This window comes from Macrobrachium rosenbergii, chromosome 12, assembly GCF_040412425.1.
Source record: "Macrobrachium rosenbergii isolate ZJJX-2024 chromosome 12, ASM4041242v1, whole genome shotgun sequence".
Lineage (NCBI taxonomy): Eukaryota > Metazoa > Arthropoda > Malacostraca > Decapoda > Palaemonidae > Macrobrachium > Macrobrachium rosenbergii.
The window spans coordinates 64,858,001-64,885,319 of NC_089752.1; the positions used below are offsets into that span (position 1 = coordinate 64,858,001).

The window sequence follows — 27,319 nt, forward strand, 5'->3', positions numbered from 1 at the left end:
CCACCCATTTGAACCCCCTTCACACTCAGTTTCCCGAATTCGCTGTCACAGTCACCCTCTTTCGTCTACATACACTTGATACATGCCCTTCCACTCCACATTCGACACACTTCGCTCTCGGTTCTGAACACATTCTCGCATAATGCCCATTCTTACCACAGTTGCCACATATTACATTCACTGGGTACCCCTACAACCATTAGCAATATGACCCACCTGTCCGCACCTGTAGCATTTAACCCCTATCTTTCGTACACTCCCTTACCAAATGTCCCGATTGCCCACACCTGAAACACGCGCCTAAAGCCCACCTACACTCATTCTTTGTATGTCCTTCCTTTCCACATCTAAAACACTTCGCTCGACTTCCACTCACCGACCTTCCCCTTTGTACACTACTATCCCTAACCCGTCCAACCCGTTGTTCCCTTACAAACCCACCATTCATCCTCACTGGCACCTCCACATTACTTGCTCTTACACTCCTATCTATTACACTATCGGCCATTCTCATTGGGCCCCTCAACACTGCATCCCTAAAGCTTCCAAACTCTGGCACTCTCTCATCTACCCCAGCCCTTACACTTACACTTCTGCTCTCTTTTATAACCCTGTCAAGCTCATAATCTTCTACAATTTCCAAAATTTCTCCCCAAGTCAACCTTTCATTCGTCCATCTTTTCTTCTCCTTCCGCTTCAAGTTCACAAATTCTCTAACTCCATCTGGCACTGTCCCTAACAATTTCCGTACTAACTCCATACATTCATCTATCCCATCATCCCCAAACTTCTTCCTTGCCAACGTCTCCAGCCTACAAGCATACAGTGACAAGGTTTCCCCAGCTTTCATTCTTGCCTCATCAAATTCATTCTTCCTCTTACACCTAACACTCGCTTTCATACGCCTCGCTTGCTCAACTAGTCTAGCTTTCACCTTGTCATACTCAACATCTCCCACACTCATAATAACCCTATACATATCAAGCAAAAACCCAGTCAAATATTCTCCTAATTCTCGTGCCCACACTCTCTTACTTTCCTCATACTTATCCTGACAAAACCTTTCATACTCCCTAAAGAAATCATGCACATCCCTACTTCCATACTCATTATACCTTTCACACCGGGGTACCTCCCTCACATACATAGCCTTTCTCACTTCTTTCTCACTTTCACTCTCACTTTCGCTACTTTCACTCTGTCCTTTCATACCCTCTTCCGAATACAAAGAGTCCACTTCCACACTTACATTCATCTTACTCATTACACTCTTCTTCCCTCTCTTTTTATCCACTTTTATCCACTCACCTCCATCCACCTCACTATCACTACTGCCTTCACCCTCTCCCTTCTTTCCTGCCTTTCCCACTTCCTTACCCTTCTTACCAGTTTCCTTTCCCTTTCCTTCTTCCCCTTTTTCTTCCCCTGACTTATCCTTACTTTCCCTCTGTTCCTTCCCTTGCTTTTCATTCCCCTTTTCCTTACCCTGCCTTCCATTCTCTCGTTTCTTACTTCCTATTTCCCCATCACTTTCATCACTCACGCTCCCATTCACTTCTTCCTCCTTTTCTTTCTCTCTTGCCCCTTCACACGTTCCAGAGGACCTGCCTCCAACAGCCCCTTCTCCAAAACCACCCTTGAACATACCTTTCACCATTTCTTCCACACTTTTCATCATTCCCTCCAACTTTTTATCCATCCTCTCTACCATCCTGTCTTCCATTCTCTCTTCTGACTCTTTCATCTCCCCTTTCATTTCTTCTTTTGCACTCCTTAGCATTCCCCCCATCTCCTCCAACTGACTCCTCAACTCCACGCCAAATATAATGTGGCGGAATTTAAACCCACAAACAAAACAACACTCACCCTGATCTTCGGTTGCTGGAGATGGGTAAAAGTCCACGGTCGCCAATCACAGCACACAAAACCACAAAACAAAATTGCAAACAAACCCTCCACCAACAACGAACGAAAAAAAAGAGACACATGCACCATCAATATCGGTACCGGTATCCAAGACAAAAAAAACCAGACGAACTGCCCGTTCACTTTCAAGGTTGGACCTCAACTACTCAAGACTTCCCCAAAACCGAAAAACTCCCGACAGACAGACAGGCAGTGCCGTAAACGAACTCCAACAACCGAACCACTCACAACAACAATTACACACTCTCTCTCTCTCTCTCTCTCTCTCTCTCTCTCTCTCTCTCTCTCTCACAAAACGTTGGGAAATGCTAGATACAAACAAATTTATTCATCCTCTATAATAATATATAATATAAAATATATATATATATATATATATATATATATACAGTATATATATATATATATATAATATATATATATATATATATATATATATATATATATATATATATATATATATATATATATATATATATATATATATATATATATATGTGTGTGTGTGTGTGTGTGTGTGTGTGTACAGTATTTTGAAACAAGTACCAGGTCGAAGATCTGGTGAAAAACTGAACTCTGTTTAGAGAAAATAAACAAATGAAAAATGGGAGCGAGAAGTAACTCTGTATCTGGTTGTCTCCCCTTTTAATGACACTCTTTTAAAAAGTGTTAACTCCCCAAGGATAACATCTGGGACCATTGTTAGACTACATCTATGTTTTCAATCTCATCTCCCCTTCATGTTTTTTGTACGAGACAAATATCCCTCTCTCAACCTGGGAAAAAAGGGCAAGGCAAAACCAGTCGCTAGCCCAAGAACCTTCATAGGGGTTACAAGCTGTCCTTTCAGCTGCAAGGGGCCCTCTCCTAACGTCCTCTCTATCCTGAAGGCAATCCAGCACCCACTAAGACGTCTTACAACGCAGCTAAAGGAAGGACAGCACTGCTTATTGCCTTATGAAGCATAAGAAATTTGCAAAGGTACGTCTGGGAAGCAAGGAAATCTGTCTGGTAGCTGTTATCTTTATCTTTTTCTCTCCAACTTACGCTTAATTATTCCGTTCATTTCTATTCTCAAGTGCAGTGTAACGTATGTGTCTCAGGTGTTCCCTTGAAGACTGTGAATTGGAGAAGGGAACACTGTGAATTGGGGTAAAGTTCCCCCATTTGCAGAAGCAAAATTAACGTAATGCTCCCTCCCGACTCTTTCCGTAATTTATATATATGTGCGGGACAGTAATTAGGAAGTGTGTTAATTAAACATCTCTCTGCTTCTACAGGAGTAGCTGTCTTTTTTGACATTTAAAAAGCATACGATACTACGTGGAGGTGTGCTATATTAAAAACTTTACAAAACATCATCATCTGTGGACATTTACCTACAGTTTTATACAAAACTTTCTGACAAATCGCAGTTTTCAGGTGAGAATTGATGATGTTCTGTCTAGAACATTTCCACTTGAAAATGGTGTTCCACAGGGAAGCGTCCTTTACTTTAGCAATTAATGATGTCAGTAATAATCTACATATTGGCATGAAAAGTAACCTGTATATGGTTGATTTTGCCATATATTATTCAGCATTTAGAAAAAAACATGCAGAATGAATCATTAATAACAGCATAGTAAAAATAGATGAATGGGGCTCATCTGTAGGCTTTAAATTTTCCATAGATAAAACTCAAGCAATCATATTTTATAAAAATAAAAAGTGGAAAAAAGGTGAAGAAATAGATTTAAAAATCAGAAACCATAGTATACCCATTGGCCAAACAGCAAAATTTTTGGGATTAGTATTTGATATTCACTTGGACTGGAAAACCCACATAACATATGTAAAATCAAAATGTAAAAGAGCATTAAATCTAATTGGAAAACTGTCGAACACTACCTGGGGAGCCGATAGACATACCCTTACTGTATTGTATAAAGCAACAGTTCTGTCTATCATTGATTATGGAAGTGAAGTATGTGGCTCAGCATCTAATGCAGCGCTGAAAATGTTAGACCTGTTCACAATGAAGGCCTTGGAATATGCTCAGGAGCTGTAAGGATGGTCTAGAGTGACATACTGGCTCGGTGTTGACTGGTTCCTTACTGAATGAATGTACAGAATCTTCGAAGTTGTTATTGGCTGGTGCGAGCCACAAAGTAGCATCTACACGCAGATAGGGCAAAACAGAGGTAATGTATCGGACATCTGTGTTTGTCGGCAGACAAACAGATGGCGATTGTGAGAGACATAATAAGCGTACAGTGATAAAACATATATCAATGGAAAGGCCAAGAAATTCCACATGTGGCCAATTACATGAGATTCGAGACAGATTAATGAGTACAATGCAGTAGCATAATATATGTGAAATGGCGAGACATTTGGCATCTTCACAAGCAGAAACGTACAGTTTGATACAGAAGATTCGGTGGAACATTATGAGTACATGATTAGAATGCTTGCATGGCAATGCAAGTAGTGGTGATTGTACATAAATCGAGACAACAATGGTTAGGGAGAAACAGACGGAAATATTGTGTGGTAGAAGTTGCGTTCCTTGAGCGAGAGAAAACGGGATGCTCTTGTTTTTGTCTTGGTCCCTCCGATGGATGACGCCAAGGCCAATACAGTATAGGTCAGTCGGAGAGAAACGGCCGAGACAAATTTCGTGGGCCACATCTCCAGAAAGACCCTAGGTGTGGCTGTCTGGGTTCAGAGTGACCCCTGAACGTATACTTCCGCAGTACTAAGTTGTGGTTGTCGGTCACACGTCACTTAAAAGGGTCAGGTGGGAATGTTGTGTCGGCGTGGGGTGAATTGTGGCCCACTCTGGAAGGTGAGTCACAGATAATCTCTTCTCCGTCTGACCTCTACTGTATTGGCCTTGGATGACGCATACACAAGTGTGCTCGAAAGAGACCGCGATTGGCGCGATGCGGTCTCTTACAGAGCCTTCAAATCATTACCAAAACCATCTTTACAAGTTGAATGTGGTGAACTACCTCTGTCTCTCCATAGAGAGCTAGTAAAGATGAAAATTGCTTTAAGAATTCAGACAAACGATTCCCCAACAAAAAAATTATTTGAATTAAGAGATGTATTTATTGTTGAATCTATATTTTTTATTATTATCCAATGTTAACTTGTAATTTGTGCAGTGTTATTTGGTATTTAAATTGTTCAACACTGTTTGTATTATGAGGTACTTATTTACCAAGATTAGTTTGTCTTTCTGTATATGACTTAACGTAAGGAAATGTTGTTGACAGGAATGGCGTCTTTTAGTAACCTGCCTCAAGTACACCTTCCTTGTATTACAAAATCTTACCGTGACGCTCGAAGCAGTGGCCGTTAAGAGGAGCGTACAATTTTGGTACCCAGAACCCCGGATTTCTTTGGTTGTATGTAGAATCCCAACCCAGATAAATAAGGCAAGATGATGGAAGGAAAGCTGAGGAAGAGCTGGTCGGCCGCCCGTGGATGGATGACCCGTTCGTCGAATGCACTGATGGATTTGCTTGGCGATCGAGAACTGAGCAAGGCAGAACTGCAAGATGCTGTGGATGACTTTGATCGACGTCTAGTTCATTTGGATGAAGTGCAGTCTGCCCTGGAGCTAGAAATTGGGGACTCACAGGACTTAGAAAAAGACATTGAGTATGCTGATAAGTTTCGGTGCCAGGTAAGGGTTCCTAGAATACAGGCTACCCAAAGGTTATTAGCCCTGGAGAAACTTGAGAAGCCACCAAGTGAGGGTGGGTCTGCGGATTCTTTAGGCCAATGTAATGTGCGACTGCCTAAATTATAATTACCTAAGTTTAGTGGAGTTTTGACTGAATGGCAGTCATTTTGGGACAGATTTGTGGCATTAGTAGATGATTCTGATATCCCCATTATTCATAAATTCTGTTATTTACAGTCACTGTTAGAAGGGGAAGGCAAAATCAGTAATACAGGGGTTATCCCAGACTAGTAATAATTACCCCATAGCCTGTAAAATGTTGAAGGAACGGTTTGGTAGGCCTGAGCGTATTATTTTTGCACATATTCAGGCCCTTCTTAGTATCACTATGCCTGCTAAGAATCCAAGTTCTAGAAATGTTTCCTCTTTGTGGAAATTACAGGATGAATTTTTAACACATGTACATAGCTTAGAGGCATTAGGAGTGGATGGTAACCAGTATGGGGTATTTATGACGCCTGTTATCCTGTCTCGATTGCCTCCTGACATTCGTTTGGAGTGGTCCAGAGAAGGATCTGGACATGAAAGGGACCTAGATTGGTTATTGAGTTTTTTGCAGAGAGAAATAGAGCACAGAGAAAGGTCAGATACATTTAAGGATATCAGTGCAGTAAAGACTGATAACCATAGTGTTTAATCTGAAAAAAGAGGTAAATTTCAGGGTTCTGCCTCTGCTCTTCAGACCTCTTCAGAGGTGTCCTTTGTATGTTTTGTGGTAAAAATCACAAGAGTGAAAATTGTTTCAGTATCTTGAAACTTTCCATTGCTGAACGTGAAGAGGCCATTCGGAGTGCTATAAACTGTGCTTCAGATCTTTGGGAAAAGGTCACATTTCCTGAGGTTGCCAATCAAAATGTATAAAGTGTAAGGGAAAACATTGTTTTATGCTGCACTGGCAATAAGACTGAATTGTATAATAAGAATGATCAAAATGTAAGTGGTGCTATGTCTAAGTATAATATTAATGAAAATGTAACTCATGTTGGGGTAGCTCATTGTGAACCTAACCTAAATAACATTGTGTTAACTCAATCACACAGTGTGTTGCAGACTGCAAAGGTTAAAGTGTTGGGGAAAAGGATATATGTGAAGCTATACTACTATTTGACACAGGGTGTGATGTGTCTTATGTTTCCAGTAAATTTGTAAAAAGGGTAAGGCCTAAGTGGATAACTTCTGAGTACATATCATTTTCTTCACTTGGAGGATGTAAGGCTTCCAAGAGTAACCAATGTAATGTGTATGTAAGGACTGGGTATTGAGTGACATACTGGCTGGGTGTTTACTGGTTTATTGGTAGTTCCTTACTGAGATAAATGTACAGAATCTTCGAAGATGTTATCGACGTGTGCGAGCAGTAAGGTAGCATCTACACACAGACAGGTAAAAACAGAGGTACAGATTTGGGCATCTGTGTTTGTCGGCAGACAAACAGATGGCGATATTGAGAGACATGATTAACATACAGTGATGAAACATATATCAATGGAAAGGCCAGGAAATTCTACATATGGCCAATTGCATGAGATTCAAGACGGATTAATGAATACAATGCAGTAGCATAATATATGTGAAATGGCGAGGCGTTTGGAGTCGTCACAAACAGAAACATACATACAGTTTGGTACAGACGATTCGGTGGAACATTATGAGTACATGATTAGAATGCTTGCATGGCAATGCAAGTAATGGTGATTGTACACAAATTGAGGCAACAATGGTTAGGGAGAAAAGACGGGAAATATTGTATGGTTGAAATCGCGTTCCGTCAGAGAAGGAAAACAAGATGCTCTTGTTTTCTCTCGTCCACTCCGATGGATGATGATTGACGAACACACGTGTTTGGAAGAGACAGCATCGGGCTCTTACAAATACTCTCCCCCAAGACGTGGTAACGTCTGATTAATCGGCGTATCTCAGGCAGAGGGTGCGGTGCGGTTGTTAGGAAGAGACAGGCTCTTACAATTCTCCCCCCCAAAAGCGAGGCATCGATGCGGAAATTGTCTTGCCGACAATTGTAGTTGGCTCAAAGGGCTTGGGCTAGGGGCGGGTAGGAGGCTGAAGGGCGGCGCTGGTCGGCAGGAACTCGAGGAGGACGTGAGCGGGTTGAAGGGTGATGTCGGATGATCCTTCGGTGGCCGGCTCGAGGGCTGAAGGATGACGGCGGCTGATCCTTGGCAGCCAGCTCGAGAGGAGCGGCAGCAGGCTGAAGGATGACGTTGGCTGGTCCTTCGTTGGTCAGCTCGTCCAGTACGAGTGCGGGGGCGGCTTCAGGTTTCCTGGAGGAGGCATCCAGGGCTCCGGTGATGGGGTGGGTCATCTCCCAGGGTCGGACTTCTACTGAGAACTCGGGAATGGCGGGAAGCAGCGAGGCGGCGAAGGGTCTGTCAGCGCGTGGGTCGTCATCTTGGGTCGGCCGGGTCCTTCGGGTCACTCCGGGGTCACCAGTGTGAGGACTGGGTATTGAGTGACATACTGGCTGGGTGTTTACTGGTTTATTGGTAGTTCCTTACTGAGATAAATGTACAGAATCTTCGAAGATGTTATTGACATGTGTGAGCTGTAAGGTAGCATCTACACACAGACAGGTAAAAACAGAGGTACAGATTCGGGCATCTGTGTTTGTCGGCAGACAAACAGATGGCGATATTGAGTGACATGATTAACATACAGTGATGAAACATATATCAATGGAAAGGCCAGGAAATTCTGCATATGGCCAATTGCATGAGATTCAAGACAGATTAATGAGTACAATGCAGTAGCATAATATGTGTGAAATGGCGAGAAGTTTGGCGTCTTCACAAACAGAAACATACATACAGTTTGGTACAGAAGATTCGGTGGAACATTATGAGTACATTATTAGAATGCTTGCATGGCAATGCAAGTAATGGTGATTGTACACAAATCGAGACAACAATGGTTAGGGAGAAACAGACGGAAATATTGTATGGTTGAAATTGCGTTCCGTCAGAGAAAGAAAACGAGATGCTTGTTTTGTCTCGTTCACTCCAATGGATGACGATTGACGAACACACGAACACACATGTTTGGAAGAGACGGCATTGGGCTCTTACATGTATGAGATGAGTTTAGTTGGTTATAAGGGTGAGAGTCATTCTTTAATGGCAGCAGAAACACCTGACATTTGCGCACCATTGTCCCATCCTAGTGTTCCTGATGAGAAGGTAATGGCGTTTTCCAAATTGCAATTAGCAGATGATTACATGAACAACCGCCATATAAATGTTGATATTTTGGTAGGCCTAAATGCCTATTGGAGATTTATGGTACCGAATAAAACTGTACGATCTAAAAATTTAGTAGCTCAGGAATCTGTGTTTGGGTGGGTTTTATCAGGGTCTTGTAATATTCCTCTGGATAGAGTAAGTGTAACTTCCCAGCTTTTATGTATAAATAATGCATCCGAAGTCTGATTTATATAAATTTTGGGACCTTGAATCTGTTGGAATCTCTTCAAAAGAAGCTGTATCCAATGAGTTTTCATACAGTACTATTTTACAGAAATTTTCTGATAATGTAAAGTTTATTGATGGTAGGTATGAAGTGTCTTTACCATGGAAATCTGATGTTGCTAAACAGAGTTCGAAAAATAATGAAAAGCTAGCATGTAAGAGGTTGGAAAATTTAAATTTGAAATTTGTTAAAATTCCTGGTTTAAGGGAAAGTTATGATGAGGTTTTTGAAGAATATGAAAAAGATGACATTATTGAGGACGTGCCACATTCTGATATTTCTAGTGTATATCCTGTCTATTACTTACTGCATCATCCTGTTACCTGTGAGAGTAGTAATTCTACCAAGGTAAGACCTGTTTTCGATGCTTCAGCTGTAAGTTATAATGGTATTTCTTTGAATGACTGTTTGGAATGTGGACCTTCTCTCAATCCTGATCTTGTTGAAGTGTTGATACGATTTAGAAGATGGAAGGTAGCTTTAACAGCAGACATAACCAAAGCTTTCCTTCAAATCAAGATGCAGAGGGAAGACCAAGATGTTAACAGGTTTTTGTGGCAAAATAATGGCATTGTCCGAGTAATGGGGTTTGTTCGTGTTCCCTTTGGTAACAAGAGTAGCCCATTCTTGTTGAATGCTACAATTAAACATCACTTAAAGTCATATCCTAATTCTGAGGTAGTTGACGAATTGAATAGTAATCTGTATGTGGATGATTGGCTGTCAGGAGCTGACAGTATTACTGAAGCTTGTGTATAATTTGATAAAGCCTGTAAGATTATGTCTGAAGCTGGTGTGCCTTTATCTAAATGGAATTCAAATTGTAAGAGTTTAACAGATAAATTTAATAAAAACCCTAATGACTGTTGTGGAAATAAATCGATAAAAATCCTGGGTATGCGGTGGGTTTCCACTCATGATTATTTTTCATTTAGTGAAGTAAATGTTGGGTCTCAGATGGGTGTGGTGTCCAATAGTCAGATGTTTTGATTCTCTTGGACTTATTAGCCCATTTGTTATGTTTGCCAAAATTCTTTTTCAGGATGTATGAAGAATTGAACTTAAATGGGATAATGTGTTACCTGAAGAGTTGCATTGTAAATTTCAAAGGTGGTTAAGGGGTTTTGAGAAACTTGGCTCATGGAAGGTTCAGCGACGTTACTTTGAGGATCTTTCATGGAAAGACCTAACAGGTTGAGAGCTTCATTCCTTTGGGGATGCATCTGAAAAGGATGGATGGATGGATGTGTGATATTTAGGGCAAAAGCCCAGGCACTGGGGCCAAGAAGGCCATTCAGCGCCGTAATGAAGAGAAAATAAATTATGTTAAGGTTATGAATTCATGAAGGAAATGATTAATAAAATGAAGTGATGTGACCAATAAATAAAGGGATGAAGTTTAATGAATGATGTGATATATACGTAATAAAAAATTTAATGTCATTAAAATTCTACGTGATGTAATAAATATATTAAGAAATAAATTAAATATCGCTAAAAATCTTAATACAATTTAAAAAAGAGATGATAGCAGAAATATCTGCTTCATCTCCCAAAATACCAGAGAGGGATTTACCCTGGAAATATCTTTCTCTTTGGTTAAAATATCTGGGGCAGACCACCAGAATGTGCTCCACTGTTAGTGTCTCGCCACAGTAAGCACACACTGGAGGGCTGCTTCCTTCTAAAATAAACTGATGGGTTAAACGAGTGTGCCCAATCCTTAATCTGGTTAAAATAACCTCTGTTCGTCTGTCAACCTGGAATGACGAAGACCACGGTAGTATATTATCCCTAATATTTCTATATTTCTTATTATTGGCAAGAAGAGAAGTCCACCTTTCTTGCCATTTACTTAAAACAGGACCTTTTAGGTCTGTACGAGGCATTTTTCTGAAAGAGGTTTCTGATAAAATACTAGCAACTTTCGCTTCCCTGTCTACCACCTCGTTTCCACGAATCCCCTCGTGAGAAGGGACCCAACAGAAAGAGACTGATTTACGCCGACAAGAGATACGAAAAAGCCACTCCTGAACTTTTTGAATTAATGGATGAAAGCTATTAAATTTTTTAATAGCTTCTAAGGTGCTTCTAGAGTCTGAGTATATGACAAAATTAGAGTCACTACTTTGAAAAACTAATTCTAGGGCAGAGACTACGGCTGTTAATTCGGCAGTAAATATTGATGCAGAGTCAGGTAATTTAGCTGTGTTCGCTGTATCACCAAGGATAACAGCGCAACCAACACCAATATCTGACTTTGATCCATCTGTATAGATGTTTGTAAAATTAGCATGGGTAGCCTAACGTAGTGCTCTAAGAATTTTCCCCTAATCTCTTCTTCAGTGCAGTCCTTTTTGTTAAACAGTTTCTTACATACTAATGCTTCTGGAATAAGCCTTGGAGGATTTATAGGATATTCTACCTCCAGGACTTTCTGGGATTTAAGATTATTATTCCTAACATCCTCATTCAGTCGAATTTGGAATGGTTTAGAAGCTCTTGCACCAGAAAAACTTCGAGAGTCTGTTTCCTTTAGTACTTGAAAGGAGGGATTTTTGGGAGCACTTTTCATTTAGCCACGTATCGCAACCCTAGCTCTTGCCTTCTTAGATCAAGGGGATAATGATCTGTGTCAACATATATGCTTTCAACAGGCGAAGTTCTAAAAGCCCCTGAGCATATTCTCAACCCCATATTGTGTACAACATCCAGTTCCTTTAGCTTGGTTTTACAGGCTGAGGAATAAATCTGACAGTCATAGTCTAGCTTAGATTGACACAGAGTCATATAACCTCAGGAGGGATTTCTTATCAGCCACCCAACTAAATCCAGAAACAACCTTTAAAATATTCATAGATTGTTTAACAATCTTTAGGGCATTTATGTGGCTAACCCATGTTAATTTATGGTCAATAGTCACCCCCAGAAATTTTACTTCATTTTCGTAAGGAATGATGGACCCTTTTAAACTAAGTGTGGGAACCTCTTCCACACGCCGGCACCTGGCGAATCTTACTGCAACTGTTATGGAAGAGGAGAATTTGAAACCATTCTCATCAGCCCACTTAGTATTAGCATAAATAGACCTTTGCAAATGTTTACATACAGACAGTGAATCAATAGTATATTGCAAGGCCATCGACAAAAAGCGAGCATTTAACAGGGGGCAAAATTTTTTCAACCACACTATTTATTGCCACTGAAAATAGTGTTACACTTGAAACGCCTCCTTGTGGAACTCCTTCCTCCTGCATAAAAGGTTGGAAGGTTGGGAGAGGGAGTTTCCCACTCTTACCTTAAAAAGCTTGTCTGTTAAAAAGTAATATATAAACCTGATCATTCTTCCACATATGCCCATCTTGTGCAATTGCTTCATGATGCCAATTCTCCAGGTAGCGTCATATGCTTTCTCTAGGTCCAAAAATATACCAATGGTCTGACACTGTTTGGCGAATCCTTGCTGGATTTGGTTGGTCAGCCTCAGCAGGGGATCAAGGGTGGAGCAGTTTTTCCTGAAACCAAATTGAAATGGTGATAGTAATCCTTTGGTTTCCAGGTGCCAAACTAGTCTAGTATTTATCATTTTCTCCATCAGCTTACATACACAGCTGCCAAGAGCTATTGGTCTATAGCTGGTGGCTTGGGAAGCATCTTTATTAGGCTTTTTAATAGGAACAATTATGGATATTTTCCAGTCCTTGGGTAAAATTCCAGTTTCCCATATTTTGTTTATAATCTTGAGTAAATATTTTTTGGCATCATCTGGGAGGTGTTTCAGCATTTCATATATGATTGTATCCTCACCTGGAGCTGTGAATTCACTTGAAAAGAGCGCCTCACGAAGTTCTCTTAGGGAAAATTTTTAGTTGTATGGTTCAGATTTTCCCGAATCAAATTTCAGAGACATTTCAGAATTCCTAATTCTTTGAAATTCTAGAGAATATTTGTTAGGGCTGGAAACTTTAGAAAAGTGTTTTCCTAGCTCATTGGCAACTTCAGTGGGCTCTGTGATTAGAGCGTCACTTGTTTTTAATGAGGGTAATGGTGACGCAAGAAATTTTCCACTCAGTTTCCTTATTTTGTGCCATACCACTCTTAGTGGGGTCTTGGAGTTTATTCCATTAATATAGTAAGCCAACATTCTCTTTTGGCTTTCTTATAAAAGCGCCACTGCTTGGCTAAAGCACGTTTGTAGATTAACTTAGACTGAGGGGAGCCACTAGTTTTGTAATGCCTGTAGCGCTTCCTAGTCACTTTTCTCAGAATACCACGTCTTATTCCACCAGGGATAGCACTTCCTAGTCACTTTTCTCAGAATACCACGTCTTATTCCACCAGGGAACTGCAGGTCTACGAGGTTTAACTTTTGTTTTTGGAATCGAACCTTCAGCACTCTTCAAAGTAGATTCAATAAAGTAATCATAGGCATCCAGATGAGAATGAAAGGACACAAACTCCGTATCTAGATTGACACCCTTACTAAATTTATCCCAGTCTGTGTCCTCTACCTTCCACTTCGGTAAAACTTCAGATGGAGCATTCACAGCACATTTCGAATGGATCGGATAGTGATCACTTCCATTTAAATCTTCATTAACAGACCAATTAAAATCAAGGTGGATACTAGCTGAAGAAATACTAAGGTCCAGTGCAGAGAAATGATTATAGTGAATGTTGTGGAAAGTCATTGATCCATTATTATATAGGGTAACATCATTCCTGTCAATAAGGTCTTCGATTAATTTCCCTTTACTATCTAAAACCGACTTCCCCAAAGGGGGTTGTGGGCATTAAAATCACCTAGGAGAAGCAAAGGAGCTGGAAGTTGGGCAATTAACGACTGAATATCTCCAATGTTAAAAGCAAGGTCTGTTGGAAGGTAGAAGGAGCAGACTGTTATCCTCTTTTCCAAAATGACTGAAATAGTGACAGCTTGTAGAGTTGTATTTAATTGTATTGTGGAGTGCTGTAGAGATTTATTAATAATAATTGCAGCACCTCCATGGGCACAATCACCAGTTGGGGGATATGATTTAAATATTGAATAATTTAGTCCAAAATTATAAGGAGAGTTGCCTAACATTGTTTCCTGCAGGCATATAATCCCTGTATTGAATTCATGCATTAAAACTTTAAGGTCTTTACAATTCCACTGAAGGATATCGACATGAATGCTAAGGTGGTAAAATGTGCTACCTGCCGAGGATGACCCTCTGGTAGGCCTGGACATTACCTCTTTTCTGGTTGACCAGGAACTGTCCAGCCAGGATGCAGATGCTAGCTCTACTCCCACAACGGTTGTTGCAGCAGCCGAAGTAGGAGACCAACCTGTAGCTACTGAGGCTGCCCCTGATCCTGCTCCTGACGGCGCTCCTGGCCTTTCTCCAAAGTCGGTACCCTCATCACCTCCTAGGACCCCAAAGAAGAAGAAGAAGGGGCGGAAGAGATCCAATTAACAAATCAGAGCCAAGAGCTCTCCCTGGCACGCATGCCCAGTTGGCACAGTGCCGCTTCCATTTCAGAGTGATCCTGGCACCTGTCCAGAGAAGGTAGCCTGCGTGATCTCTGCCCCAGTAATATTAACTCCTAACACCTTAGGCATTTGTAACATACTGACCTTTTTTCAACTAACCTCCTTCAAAACCATTCCAGACTCAGACTGGTACCTTCCTTAATTGCATACCATGATTTACCATTCAAGTTACTCATGTTTAATTTTGTTGCGTGTATTAATCATAATTCTTTGCGTGCCATTAGTCAGTGCCAACTCGTTCAGTGCCAGAGTCTTAGGATAGTAGGTTAGATTAAATATTTACTGTGCACATTTGCTTAGGAGTAGAGTTCTCCTGTCTTTAGAGACAGTTAATAGAAGTATCTATACCCCTAGATAGGTTAGGCCTGTTGTAGTAAGCAAGTTAGCCAAACCCTGTACTCCTCCTAGCAGTTAGGTAGGTCCATTTAGCTACTGCAGTGCAAAAGCACAATTCATGTAGGGATGCTAGCTGACTAGTCAGGACCAAAAGCTTACTTAGCCAAGACCTTCACTCCAGAAAGGGTGTGAATGCCTTTTCAAAGGGGGGGACCTGTCACGTATTTATATTCCTCCCTCTTAGTCAGCCAAAAATAATTTGAATTTCTAATTAAAAGAGCTTCTCATTTGAATGTTAGGCCAAAACAACATGGCGGACACGCAAAAGCAGTCCTCTCTCCACACCTGACTGGAAATCAGGACAATAGGCCCCCCCTCTTCACACCCCCTGCTAAAGAACACTCCTAGATTCCCCCATTTTAGGGTAGCGAGAGCGGTGTAGGTTTTAGGGAAGGTTATAATCATTGGAGGTGTAGGCCCCTTGAAGGGAAGGCTACAAACTTATGCTCGTATCCAGAAATCATACGACGGTTCGTTGTATGCGATCGCGATGGTGTTGCCGTATCCAGAAACCATGCGAACATACGCAGGCATTCGCATTTGACAATGTAATGTTGGAACCATAGTGAAGGAGGCGTCGCATGGGTACCCCCTTGCGATGGCAGAATTGAAAGAATGTAAATTTCAACTCTGCTTCAAAATACGTGCGCCAAAGTGATTTATCTACAATGTCTATTGAAAATATGAAACAATTTGTGGTGAAAAGACCTGAATAACAACGCAACAAAGGTCTTGAAAAGAATACTTTAAAGAAGTCTTTACCTGCCGACGACGGATGAATTCGAGCTCATCGTAACAAAAACAACGGCAGTCAGGCACCTCTGTTGGAATTCTTTTCCTTCAAAATAGGCTTCGTTGACGTGTTTAGAGTTTCCTTTTCAATACAAAATTACGTATTTAAGTGGTATACATCTAGAAATCTTAATATGTTAGTGTTATATTGCTCAAGAAAGTTGAAATCAGTACAGCCACTGAAGCTCACAGGGAGACTGCTAGGTGATGCAAGCGTGAAATTCCATGTAGGAGCTGTTTATAATAAGGAAATTAGAAAGTATATGGTGCGGTGTAAATTACTAGGCTAGGTTGCATGTGATGCGAAAGTGAGATTGCCCAAGCCTTTTAAGAAAAGTATGAAGCTAATTGCCTAAGGTAGTGGCTACCTATATGGATTGCCGATGGCTTTCACAGGCAGTGAATTGCCAAATACAAGCCAAATTCCTGATGCATGACAGGCTATATATATAAAGTTCTAGTTTAGTTACGGAGAGAAGCATCTCTTGTCGCTCTCTGCGCCGATATATTTATTAAGGAATTTTCAGTATTTCCTTTAGGCTAATAGCCAGATACCTAACCCAACTTAGAATCCTGTTCCTTTCCTAGACCCGGGGCTTCATCCCCTGGACCCCCTCCTGACTTAAATATGCATCCATAAGTAAACTAGAATTTTACCAATTGCCATTCCCTAGCCTAGTGAATATAAAAATATGTTATGTGGAGGATGGCATGATTCATTTTTGCAGAGAGCTGTTGAGTGATGTAATTTTAGTGATAGGCAAAATTGGAGAAATAATCTTTAGGTCCTTAGACTATAAGGCTATTTTCCCTGGCTCAAGACTTGCTTTTAGATGTGCCCAGCTCGCGTACATATGCACACACGCCAAGCGCCCGATGAAGACAGTATGAAAGGGCAGAGGCTCGTATCCAGAAATCATACGACGGTTCGTTGTATGCGATCGTCATGGTGTTGCCGTATCCAGAAACCACACGATCATACGCAGGCATTCGCATTTAACAATGTAATTTTGGAACCATGGTGAAGGAGGCGTCGCATGGGTACCCCCTTGCGATGGCAGAATTGAAAGAATGTAAATTTCAACTCTGCATCAAAATACGTTTGCCAAAGTGATTTATCTACAGTGTCTATCGAAAATATGAAACAATTTGTGGTAAAAAGACCTGAATAACAGCACAACAAAGGTCTTGAAAAGAATACTTTTAAGAAGTCTTTGCCTGCCGACGACGGATGAATTCGAGCTCATCGTAACAAAAACAACCAGAGTCAGGCACCTCTGTTGGAATTCTTTTCCTTCAAAATAGGCTTCGCTGACGTGTTTAGAGTTTCCTTTTCAATACAAAATTGTGTATTTAATTGGTATACATCTAGAAATCTTAATGTGTTAGTGTTATATTGCCCAAGAAAGTTGAAATCAGTACAGCCACTGAAGCTCACAGGGAGACTACTAGGTGATGGTAGTGATGCAAGCGTGAAATTCCTCGTAGGAGGCTGTTTAAAATAAGGAAATTAGAAAGTGCGGTGTAAATTACTAGGCTAGGTTGCCAGTGATGCGAAAGTGAGTTTGCCCAAGCCTTTTAAGAGAAGTATGAAGCTAATTGCCTATGGTAGTGGCTACCTATATGGATTGCCGATGGCTTTCACAGGCAGTGAATTGCCAAATACAAGCCGAATTCCTGATGTATGAGAGGCTATATATATAAAATTCTAGTTTAGTTACGGAGAGAAGCATCTCTTGTTTCTCTCTGCATTGATATATTTATTAAGGAATTTTCAGTATTTCCTTTAGGCTAATAGCCAGATACCTAACCCAACTTAGAAGTTAAATATACCTTAGTTTTACAACTTAGAATCCTGTTCCTTTCCTAGAACCGGGGCTTCACCCCCTGGACCCCCTCCTGACTTAAATATGCATCCGTAAGTAAACTAGAATTTTACCAATTGCCATTCCCTAGCCTAGTGAATATAAAAATATGTTATGTGGTGCAGAGAGCTATGTTGGGTGATGTAATTTTAGTGATAGGCATACTTGGAGAAACACTGTACAAACAATCCTTACATGGAGGATGTTAATATTTTTTTTTTTTTCATAAAGCTAATTTGGAGGATGTGGAGATGCATTTTCTTGACAGGCTAATTTAGAATTCTTTATTGTTTTTTGGGAGGCCACAGGTAGATCTCATGGGCTTAGGGTTCATTGCTCCTGACTCCAAAATATTTTCCACCTCAAGACTAGCACAGAGCCTAGAATCGGGCATGTATAGAGGCTTTTTGTTGGGAGACAGTGGTTATCCATGCCATTCTTACATAATGACACCATTTCTTGCTCCCAATACACACAAACAAAGACGTTATAATGCTGCGCACATCAAAACTCGCAATCTTATAGAACGTGCCCTAGGACTACTTAAAAAAAGGTTTGCAGTTATCAATACCAGTTAGAATAAAGTTGAATAACACTAAGAACATAATAATTGCTTGTGCAATCCTTCATATTTCTGCCATAACAAACAGAATACCTTTACAGGATGAAGAAAATCTTGAATTGGATGATGCTTTTGAACCTGATGTGGGTATCATTGAAAGGGCCCACATTGTTGACAGTTTTTTTTTATAGGTTGAGAGATTATGTATTTGTTTTGTGTTAATTAGGTTTAAAGTATATTTTTCCAAATTTTGTACATCCCAAAAATGCACCAAGGATGATATTGCAGCTGTTTTGCTTACAGTGCAAGGAACCCTCAGTTCTGGTGATTTGCACTTTAATAACAATAAATCTATAATCTTATCACTTGCATCATTTAAGAACCCTTTAAATATTGAACTGGATAGTGACAACACATTAAACCAAGAATGGTTTTGTCAGAGTTACTAGCAGCTGTATGGGCATGGTAAATTGTACCCGATACCAAGAAAATGAAAATACACTTCTTATTGACTTAATGAAATATGAAAATATAACTTACATGTTTGCCTTTAAAAAGGAACACTAATGGATTTATTTTATTTATTTATTTTTTGGTTCATCCTGAAAAAAATATTCAGTGGCAAAAGCAATCTAGGGTTAAAAAGAGGTAATTCATTCTAGATTACTAGAATTGACTGAAAGGATAAAGGATAAATATTTTTTACGTAAGAAAAGATTTATTCAGGAACTCTTACCATAGTTGTCAATCTGACACCTTGAGAAAGACATGACTGTTGTACTTGCAAGATGAAAATGGTGATAAAAAAAAATTTGAATACAACTGTGCTCCAGGTCAAATCAGAACACCATTATTTAGAACTTTACTTATGATGTCTAATACAAATTATTCAGAAACAGTAGTTTAAGAATTATATCATAACGGGCTGCCAACGCAAGAGCCAGTGTCCCACAGAAGGCGAGGGCAATCTTTAAGTAACTTGATCTTGATTGTACTGTAGAGGTAGCATCATTAGATGAGACACCACTTTCCAATTGTGCTGAGGTTAAAGGCAGTGGCCCCATAATACCTGAAAATAATAAGTAAATAAATAAATAATTGATCTACTACACCTTAGATGTAAATAAATATATATATATATATATATATATATATATATATATATATATATATATATATATATATATATATATATATATATATATATATATATATATATATATATATATATATATATATATAATATATATATATATATATATATATATATATATATATATATATATATATATATATATATACATGTAATTTATATATACTGTACATACATATATATATATGTATACATGTATTTTATAATTTTAGCAATTTTTCATTATATATATATATGTAATTGTGTATGTAGCCTATATATATATATATATATATATATATATATATATATATATATATATATATATATATATATATATATATATATATATATATATATATATATATATATATATATATATATATACATACTACATACACACATACATACACAATTACATATATATATATAATGAAAAAATTGCTAAAATTACTTGTGTTGAATTAGATACTTCTTTAATTACACCATCTTCTAGCATAGTATTGCTTCTAGGCTTAAATATGTGCAAAACAATGAAAGATGCTAAGCTCTAAAATCTTTTGGGCACTAAATAGTAGCTATTTAAGAGGCCTACCCGTGATTTTAAAAAGCTTTACTGAAATCTGGCAAATCAACATATTCACATGTCCTTCCAACTAAGCGTTCACACTTCTGAACTGAGTATTCAAGTGCTGGAACCTTTAGGGTCACACAGCATTAAAATGTTATCTTAAACCCAGCCATCAATAATAAAAAACATAACCATTTTGTTTTCCCCAAAGGCATTACAAACTTTCCTGACATGAAGAGTGTAATGGCCATCAAAAAGTTGAAGGTTCACTAGTTTATATATTTCATTCTTGAAAACATCAGAGCACTTACTTATTCTAACATCATGTATGGGCTCTTCTGTTTCATCAACTGGATGAAATGTTTCAATCCCATCTAGTCCATGGTTAATTCTTCTGTCATCAGTGATGCAGCTGTGACAAACTCTTCAGAAAACTTTCGAAGAAATGGTGGAGGACCACCACCAGTTCTACATAAATTCTTCTTGATGGAAGCATCTTCCTGCTTCACCCTAGTAAATAAAAAAAAATAGAATAAAAATACGTTTCCCCATTGGTTTTTCTAATTTATTCTAACGACTGTGACTTTAAAACGGATTGCAATGAAATTTCAAAATATAACAAAAACCTGTCCTGTCCTGTGTACTTTTCTTCCACCTCCAGAATAATATGTGAAAACATCTATCGCATGATTGAATTCATAAGAAATGTCATTTGAGCATTTACACAAATATTAATGAGCACTCAAGAAAATAAGGTGAGCTTTGTGTGGCTGGAAAAGTGAGCTGCACATTATAAAGCATAATAATACCACCTAAGCTAATATAGTCTAGCCTAAGCAGTTCACATACCTGCCACAATCTATCGTAGCCTTGCATACTGGTAGGCATTATGCAGGCTTCAGACATGCTAGCCTACGTGTGAACTCAACAAAAAAAGGGCTAGCCTATTTCAGGTGTTATCCTACTCCAAATCATTTGACCACCTGCAAACAACAGCCAAGATCTCAAATGTCAGCCTAAACTTTTATTAAAAACAATCACTTAGCCCAGTTTGCAAGCAGGTATCACACTTTAAAACAGTTTTATAATCTGAAAACCTCGTATACCCATACAAGAAAAATAGCCAAAGTTTTACCATCACTTTTAAAGTACTAATAAACTAGCTGTAAGCTAATAAATGTTTAGTTTACTTGCAAATCTACCCATTAACAATTTGAGAATACTACTGTGTGCTCCAGCCCTTCTATCCACCATGAAAATAAATTATAAGACCCCCACAAAGCTATTCTGAACCTAAATTAGAATATTACCCAAATTTCGTAATAAAAGACATTAATAATTGAAAATTCACATCAAATTATACAAACCTAATGCCTGATACACCAACTGCTTTTGTAATAAGCTGGACATTATTAGCCTAACCTCTCCTAGAGCACCCATGTTGGTATTTAGCCCAGCTATGCCCCCTAAGACCCCTATGATTTGGAGGGCTAACCTTACTGAACCTATTCTAATATGCTCCATTCTATTTATTTGAAGAATAATATATTTATATAATATAATAGCTTTAGATGATAAACTGGTGTTCCCTTGGATAAGCTAGGCTAGGCTAGCCTCATGTGATTATTATTAACAATTTAACAGGCAGCACAAGCCTGGGCCCCATAACTAAGTTTCTTTTAATCTAACTGGTAGTTTTACACACCATTTTGATCACAGCAGCCTAAAGTTGCCCAGACTACAATTACAAAACAAAAATGCTTTCTTACCTGCGGTTTACATGGTCGAAACAGCGCTTGACTGCATTGATGAACGAGGAGGTTGGTCAGGATACATGGCGTTAAAAGTGTTACATCTAACCCTCAACGCCTCACGGATTTTTCCAGTTCTGCTTCCTGTAGATCGGTCGGTGATCACATTCTCAGAGCTCCTTTATTAAATTAAGAAGCATTAAACGCTGAGAATCAGCTACTGTGGGTGCGTTCCATATTCCTGATTAGTTACTTGCGTATTTCCCGAGCTTTGTTTACATTTTCGCGCGCGGAACCAGGACAGCAAATATCAAGCAAAAAAAATACTACAGATATGCAGTATCTTTTCCTAATAAATAAAAAGACATGACATTTTAATTCAATATCACTGTAATAAAAATTGTCTATGATACTGATGAGCCTTGTAATCGTCGATTCCAGGCATTTCATTCCCAGTAACCGCATATGTTGGTAATCCAGCTTAACCAGCGATGCGATGCGATGAAGTCGAGGGCGTCGATGATTTCTGGATACCACGATAGTTCTTCGTTTGGGACGATAGAAATATCGTGGTATCCAGAAATCGTACGACGGCGTCAACTCCATCGCATCGCATCGCTGGTTAAGCAGGTTTACCAACATATGCGGTTACTGGGAATGAAATGCCTGGAATCGATGATTACAAGGCTCTATCAGTATCATAGGCAATTTCTTTTATTACAGTGATATTGAATTAATATGTCCTTATGTCTTTATTATTTATTAGAAAAAGATACTGCATATCTGTAGTATATTTTTTTTACTTGATATTTGCTGTCCTGATTCCGGCGAAAATGTAAACAAAGAGTCGGGAAATACGCAAGCAACTAATCAGGAATATGGAGCGTGCACTCCACAATAGCTGATTCTCAGCGTTTAATGCTTCTTAATTTAATAAAGGAGCATGAGAATGTGATCACCGACCGATCTACAGGAAGCAGAACTTTGGAAAAACCGTGAGGGGTCGTGGGAAGATGTAACACTAGTTTAACGCCATGTATCCTGACCAACCTCCTCGTTCTCGTTCATGAATGCAGTCAAGCGCTGTTTCGACCATGTAAACCGCAGGTAAGAAAGCATTTTTGTTTTGTAATTGTAGTCAGGCAACTTTAGGCTGCTGTGATCAAAATGGTGTAAACTACCAGTTAGGTTAAAAGAAATTTAGGCTATGAAAGGCCTAGGCTTGTGCTGCCTGTTAAATTGTTAATAATAATCACATCAGGCTAGCCTAGCCTAGCTTATCCAAGGAACACCAGTTTATCATCTAAAGCTATTATATTATATAAATATATTAATCTTCAAATAAATAGAATGGAACATATTAGAATAGGTTAAGTAAGGTTAGGCTAACCAAATCATAGGGGGTCTGAGGGGCATAGCCCCAGCTAAATAAGCAGGGGTGCTCAAGGAGAGGTTAGGTCAGTAATGTCCAGCTTATTACAAAAGCAGTTGGTGTATCAGGCATTAGGTTTGTATAATTTGATGTGAATTTGTAATTATTAATGTCTTTTATTAGGAAATTTGGGTAATATTCTAATTTAGGTTCAGAATAGCTATGTGGAGGGTCTTACAATTTATTTTCATGGTGGATAGAAGGGCTGGAGCACACAGTAGTATTATCGTATTGTTAATGGGCAGATTTGCAAGTAAATAAGCATTCATTAGCTTACAGCCAGTTTATTAGTATTTTAAAAAGTGATGGTAAACTTTGGCTATTTTTTCTTATGGGTATACGAGGTTTTCCAAATTATAAAACTGTTTTAACGTGTGATACCTGCTTGCAAAACTAGGCTAAATGATTGTTTTTAATAAAAGTTTAGGGCTGACATTTGAGATCTTGGCTGTTGTTTGCAGGTGGTCAAATGATTTGGAGTAGGATGACACCTGAAATAGGCTAGCCCTTTTTTTTCAAGTTGAGTTCACACGTAGGCTAAGCATGTCTGAAGCCTGCATAATGCCTACCAGTATGCAAGGCTACGATACATTGTGGCAGGTATGTGAACTGCTTAGGCCAGACTATATTAGCTTAGGTGGTATTATTATGCTTTATAATGTGCAGCTCACTTTTCCAGCCACAGAAAGCTCACCTTATTTTCTTAAGTGCTCATTAATATTTGTGTAAATGCTTAAATGACATTTCTTATGAATTCAAACGCGATAGATGTTTTAACTTATTATTCTGGAGGTGGAAGAGAAGTACACAGGACAGTAGGTTTATTGTTATATTTTGAAATTTCATTGCAATCCGTTTTTAAAGTCACAGTCGTTAGAATAAATTAGAAAACCAATGGGGAAACATATTTTTATTCTAATATTTTTTTTTATTTACTAGAGTGAAGCAGGTAGATGCTGCCATCAAGAAGAATTTATGCAGAACTGGGTGGTGGTCCTCCACCATTTCTTCGAAAGTCTTCTGAAGAGTTTGTCATAGCTGCATCACTGATGACAGAAGAATTAACCATGGACAAGATGTGATTGAAACATTTCATCAAGTTGATGAAACAGAAGAGCCCATACGTGATGTTACAATAAGTAAGTGCTCTGATGTTTTCAAGAATGAAATATATAAACTAGTGAACCTTCAACTTTTTGATGGCCATTACACTCTTCCTGTCAGGAAAGTTTGTAATGCCTTTGGGGAAAGCAAAATGGTTATGTTTTTATTATTGATGGCTGGGTTTAAGATAACATTTTAATGCTGTGTGACCCTAAAGGTTCCAGCACTTGTATACTCAGTTCAGAAGTGTGAACGCTTAGTTGGAAGGTCATGTGAATATGTTGATTTGCCAGATTTCAGTAAAAGCTTTTTAAAATCACGGGTAGGCCTCTTAAATAGCTACTATTTAGTGCCCAAAGATTTTATAGCCTAGCATCTTTCACTGTTTTGCACATATTTAAGCCTAGAAGCAATACTGTGCTAGAAGATGGTGTAATTAATGAAGTATCTAATGCAACACAAGTAATTTTAGCAATTTTTCAATATATATATGTATATAATTGTATAATAATATGTATGTAATGTATATATATATGTATACATATATGTATATGTATGTATATATATATAATATATGTGTGTGTGTGTGTGTGTGTGTGTGCGCGTGCTGCAGAAGAGATTTACATCTAAGGTGCAGTAGATCAATTATTTATTTACTTATTATTTTCAGGTATAACGGAGCCACTGCTTTTAACCTCAGCACAATTAGAAAGTGGTGTTTCTTCTACAATACAATCAAGATCAACTTAAAGATTGCCCTCGCCTTCTGCAGGACACTGGCTCTTGCGTTGGCAGCCTGTTATGATATAATTCTTAAACTAGTGTTTCTGAATAATTTGTATTAGACATCATAAGTGAAGTTCTAAATAATGGTGTTCTGATTTGACCTGAAGCACAGTTGTATTCAAATATTTTATCACCATTTTTATCTTGCAAGTACAACAGTCATGTCTTTCTCAGGGTGTCAGATTGACAACTATGGTAAGAGTTTCTGAATAAATCTTATGTAAAAATATTTATCCTTTATCCTTTCAGTCAATTCTAGTAATCTAGAATGAATTACTTCTTTTAACCCTAGATTGCTTTTGCCATTGAATATTTTTTTTCAGGATGAACCAAAAAAAATAAATAAATCCATTAGTGTTCCTTTTTAAAGGCAAACATATAAGTTATATTTTCATATTTCATTAAGTCAATAAGAAGTGTATTTTCATTTTCTTGGTATCGGGTACAATTTACCATGCACATACAGCTGCTAGCTTTCTGACAAAAGCATTCTTGGTTTAATGTGTTGCCACTATCCAGTTCAATATTTAAAGGGTTCTTAAATGATGCAAGTGATAAGATTATAGATTTATTGTTATTAAAAGTGCAAGTCACCAGAACTGAGGGTTCCTTGCACTGTAAGCAAAACAGCTGCAATATCATCCTAGGTGCATTTTTGGGATGTACAAAATTTGGAAAAATATACTTTAAACCTAATTAACACAAAACAAATACATAATCTCTCAACCTACAAAAAAAACTGTCAACAATGTGGGCCCTACGTTGAGCTTCTTGGATATTGTCAGCCCTTTCAATGATACCCACATCAGGTTCATCAGCATCATCCAATTCAAGATTTTCTTCATCCTGTAAAGGTATTTTGTTTGTTATGGCACAAATATGAAGGACTGCACAAGCAATTATTATGTTCTTGGTGTTATTCAACTTTGTTCTAACTGGTATTGATAACGGCAACCTTTTTTTTTTTATAAAGTAGTCCTATGGCACGTTCTATAAGATTGCGAGTTTTGATGTGCGCAGCATTATAACGTCTTTCTTTGTGTGTATTAACAAGAAATGGTATCATTATATAAGAATGGCATGGATAACCACTGTCTCCCAACAAAAAGCCTCTATGCATGCCCGATTCTAGGCTCTGTGCTAGTCTTGAGGTAGAAAATATTTTGGAGTCATGAGTAATGAACCCTAAGCCCATGAGATCTACCTGTGGCCTCCCAAAAAACAATAAAGAATTCTAAATTAGCGTGTCAAGAAAATGCATTTCCACATCCTCCAAATTAGCTTTATGAAAAAAATATATATATTAACATCCTCCCTGTAAGGGTTGTTTGTACAGTATTTCTCCAATTTTGCCTATCACTAAAATTACATCACCCAACATAGCTCTCTCCAAAAATGAATCGTGCCATCCTCCACATAACATATTTTTATATTCACTAGGCTAGGGAATGGCAATTGGTAAAATTCTAGTTTACTTATGGATGCATATTTAAGTCAGGAGGGGGTCCATGGGGTGAAGCCCCGGGTCTAGGAAAGGAACAGGATTCTAAGTTGGGTTAAGTATCTGGCTATTAGCCTAAAGGAAATACTGAAAATTCCTTAATAAATATATCAGCGCAGAGAGCGACAAGAGATGCTTCTCTCCGTAACTAAACTAGAACTTTATATATATAGCCTGTCATGCATCAGTAATTTGGCTTGTATTTGGCAATTCACTGCCTGTGAAAGCCATCGGCAATCCATATAGGTAGCCACTACCTTAGGCAATTAGCTTCATACTTTTCTTAAAAGGCTTGGGCAATCTCATTTTCGCATCACATGCAACCTAGCCTTGTAATTTACACCGCACCATATACTTTCTAATTTCCTTATTATAAACAGCTCCTACATGGAATTTCACGCTTGCATCACCTAGTAGTCTCCCTGTGAGGAGCTTCAGTGGCTATACTGATTTCAACTTTCTTGGGCAATATAACACTAACATATTAAGATTTCTAGATGTATACCAATTAAATACGTAATTTTGTATTGAAAAGGAAACTCTAAACACGTCAACGAAGCCTATTTTGAAGGAAAAGAATTCCAACAGGGTGGCTGACTGCCGTTGTTTTTGTTACGATGAGCTCGAATTCATCCGTCGTCGGCAGGCAAGGACAGGCCAAGACTTCTTAAAGTATTCTTTCAAGACCTTTGTTGCGTTGTTATTCAGGTCTTTTCACCACAAATTGTTTCATATTTTCAATAGACATT

General features: G+C 38.5%; 2 protein-coding genes and 1 long non-coding RNA gene across 3 annotated transcripts in view; 1 reads left to right on the forward strand and 2 right to left on the reverse strand.

The window, feature by feature from the left end:
• Positions 1 to 27,319, forward strand: part of LOC136843705 (uncharacterized) — a 462,741-nt gene that overhangs the window by 134,367 nt on the left and 301,055 nt on the right. The gene's annotated exons all lie outside the window — the stretch shown is intronic.
• LOC136844254 (uncharacterized) lies at positions 19,077 to 21,845 on the reverse strand. Its single transcript, XR_010854793.1, has 3 exons — positions 21,766 to 21,845; positions 20,308 to 20,506; positions 19,077 to 19,362 (listed from the first exon to the last, which is right to left on the reverse strand). It is a non-coding gene; the product is annotated as an uncharacterized lncRNA (long non-coding RNA).
• LOC136844040 (alpha-2-macroglobulin-like protein 1) overlaps positions 25,766 to 27,319 on the reverse strand; it is a 28,120-nt gene continuing 26,566 nt past the window's right edge. The window contains exon 4 of the mRNA XM_067113055.1: positions 25,766 to 25,915. Within this exon, the coding sequence (XP_066969156.1) occupies positions 25,766 to 25,915 (150 nt within the window). The remainder of the gene's footprint in view (positions 25,916 to 27,319) is intronic.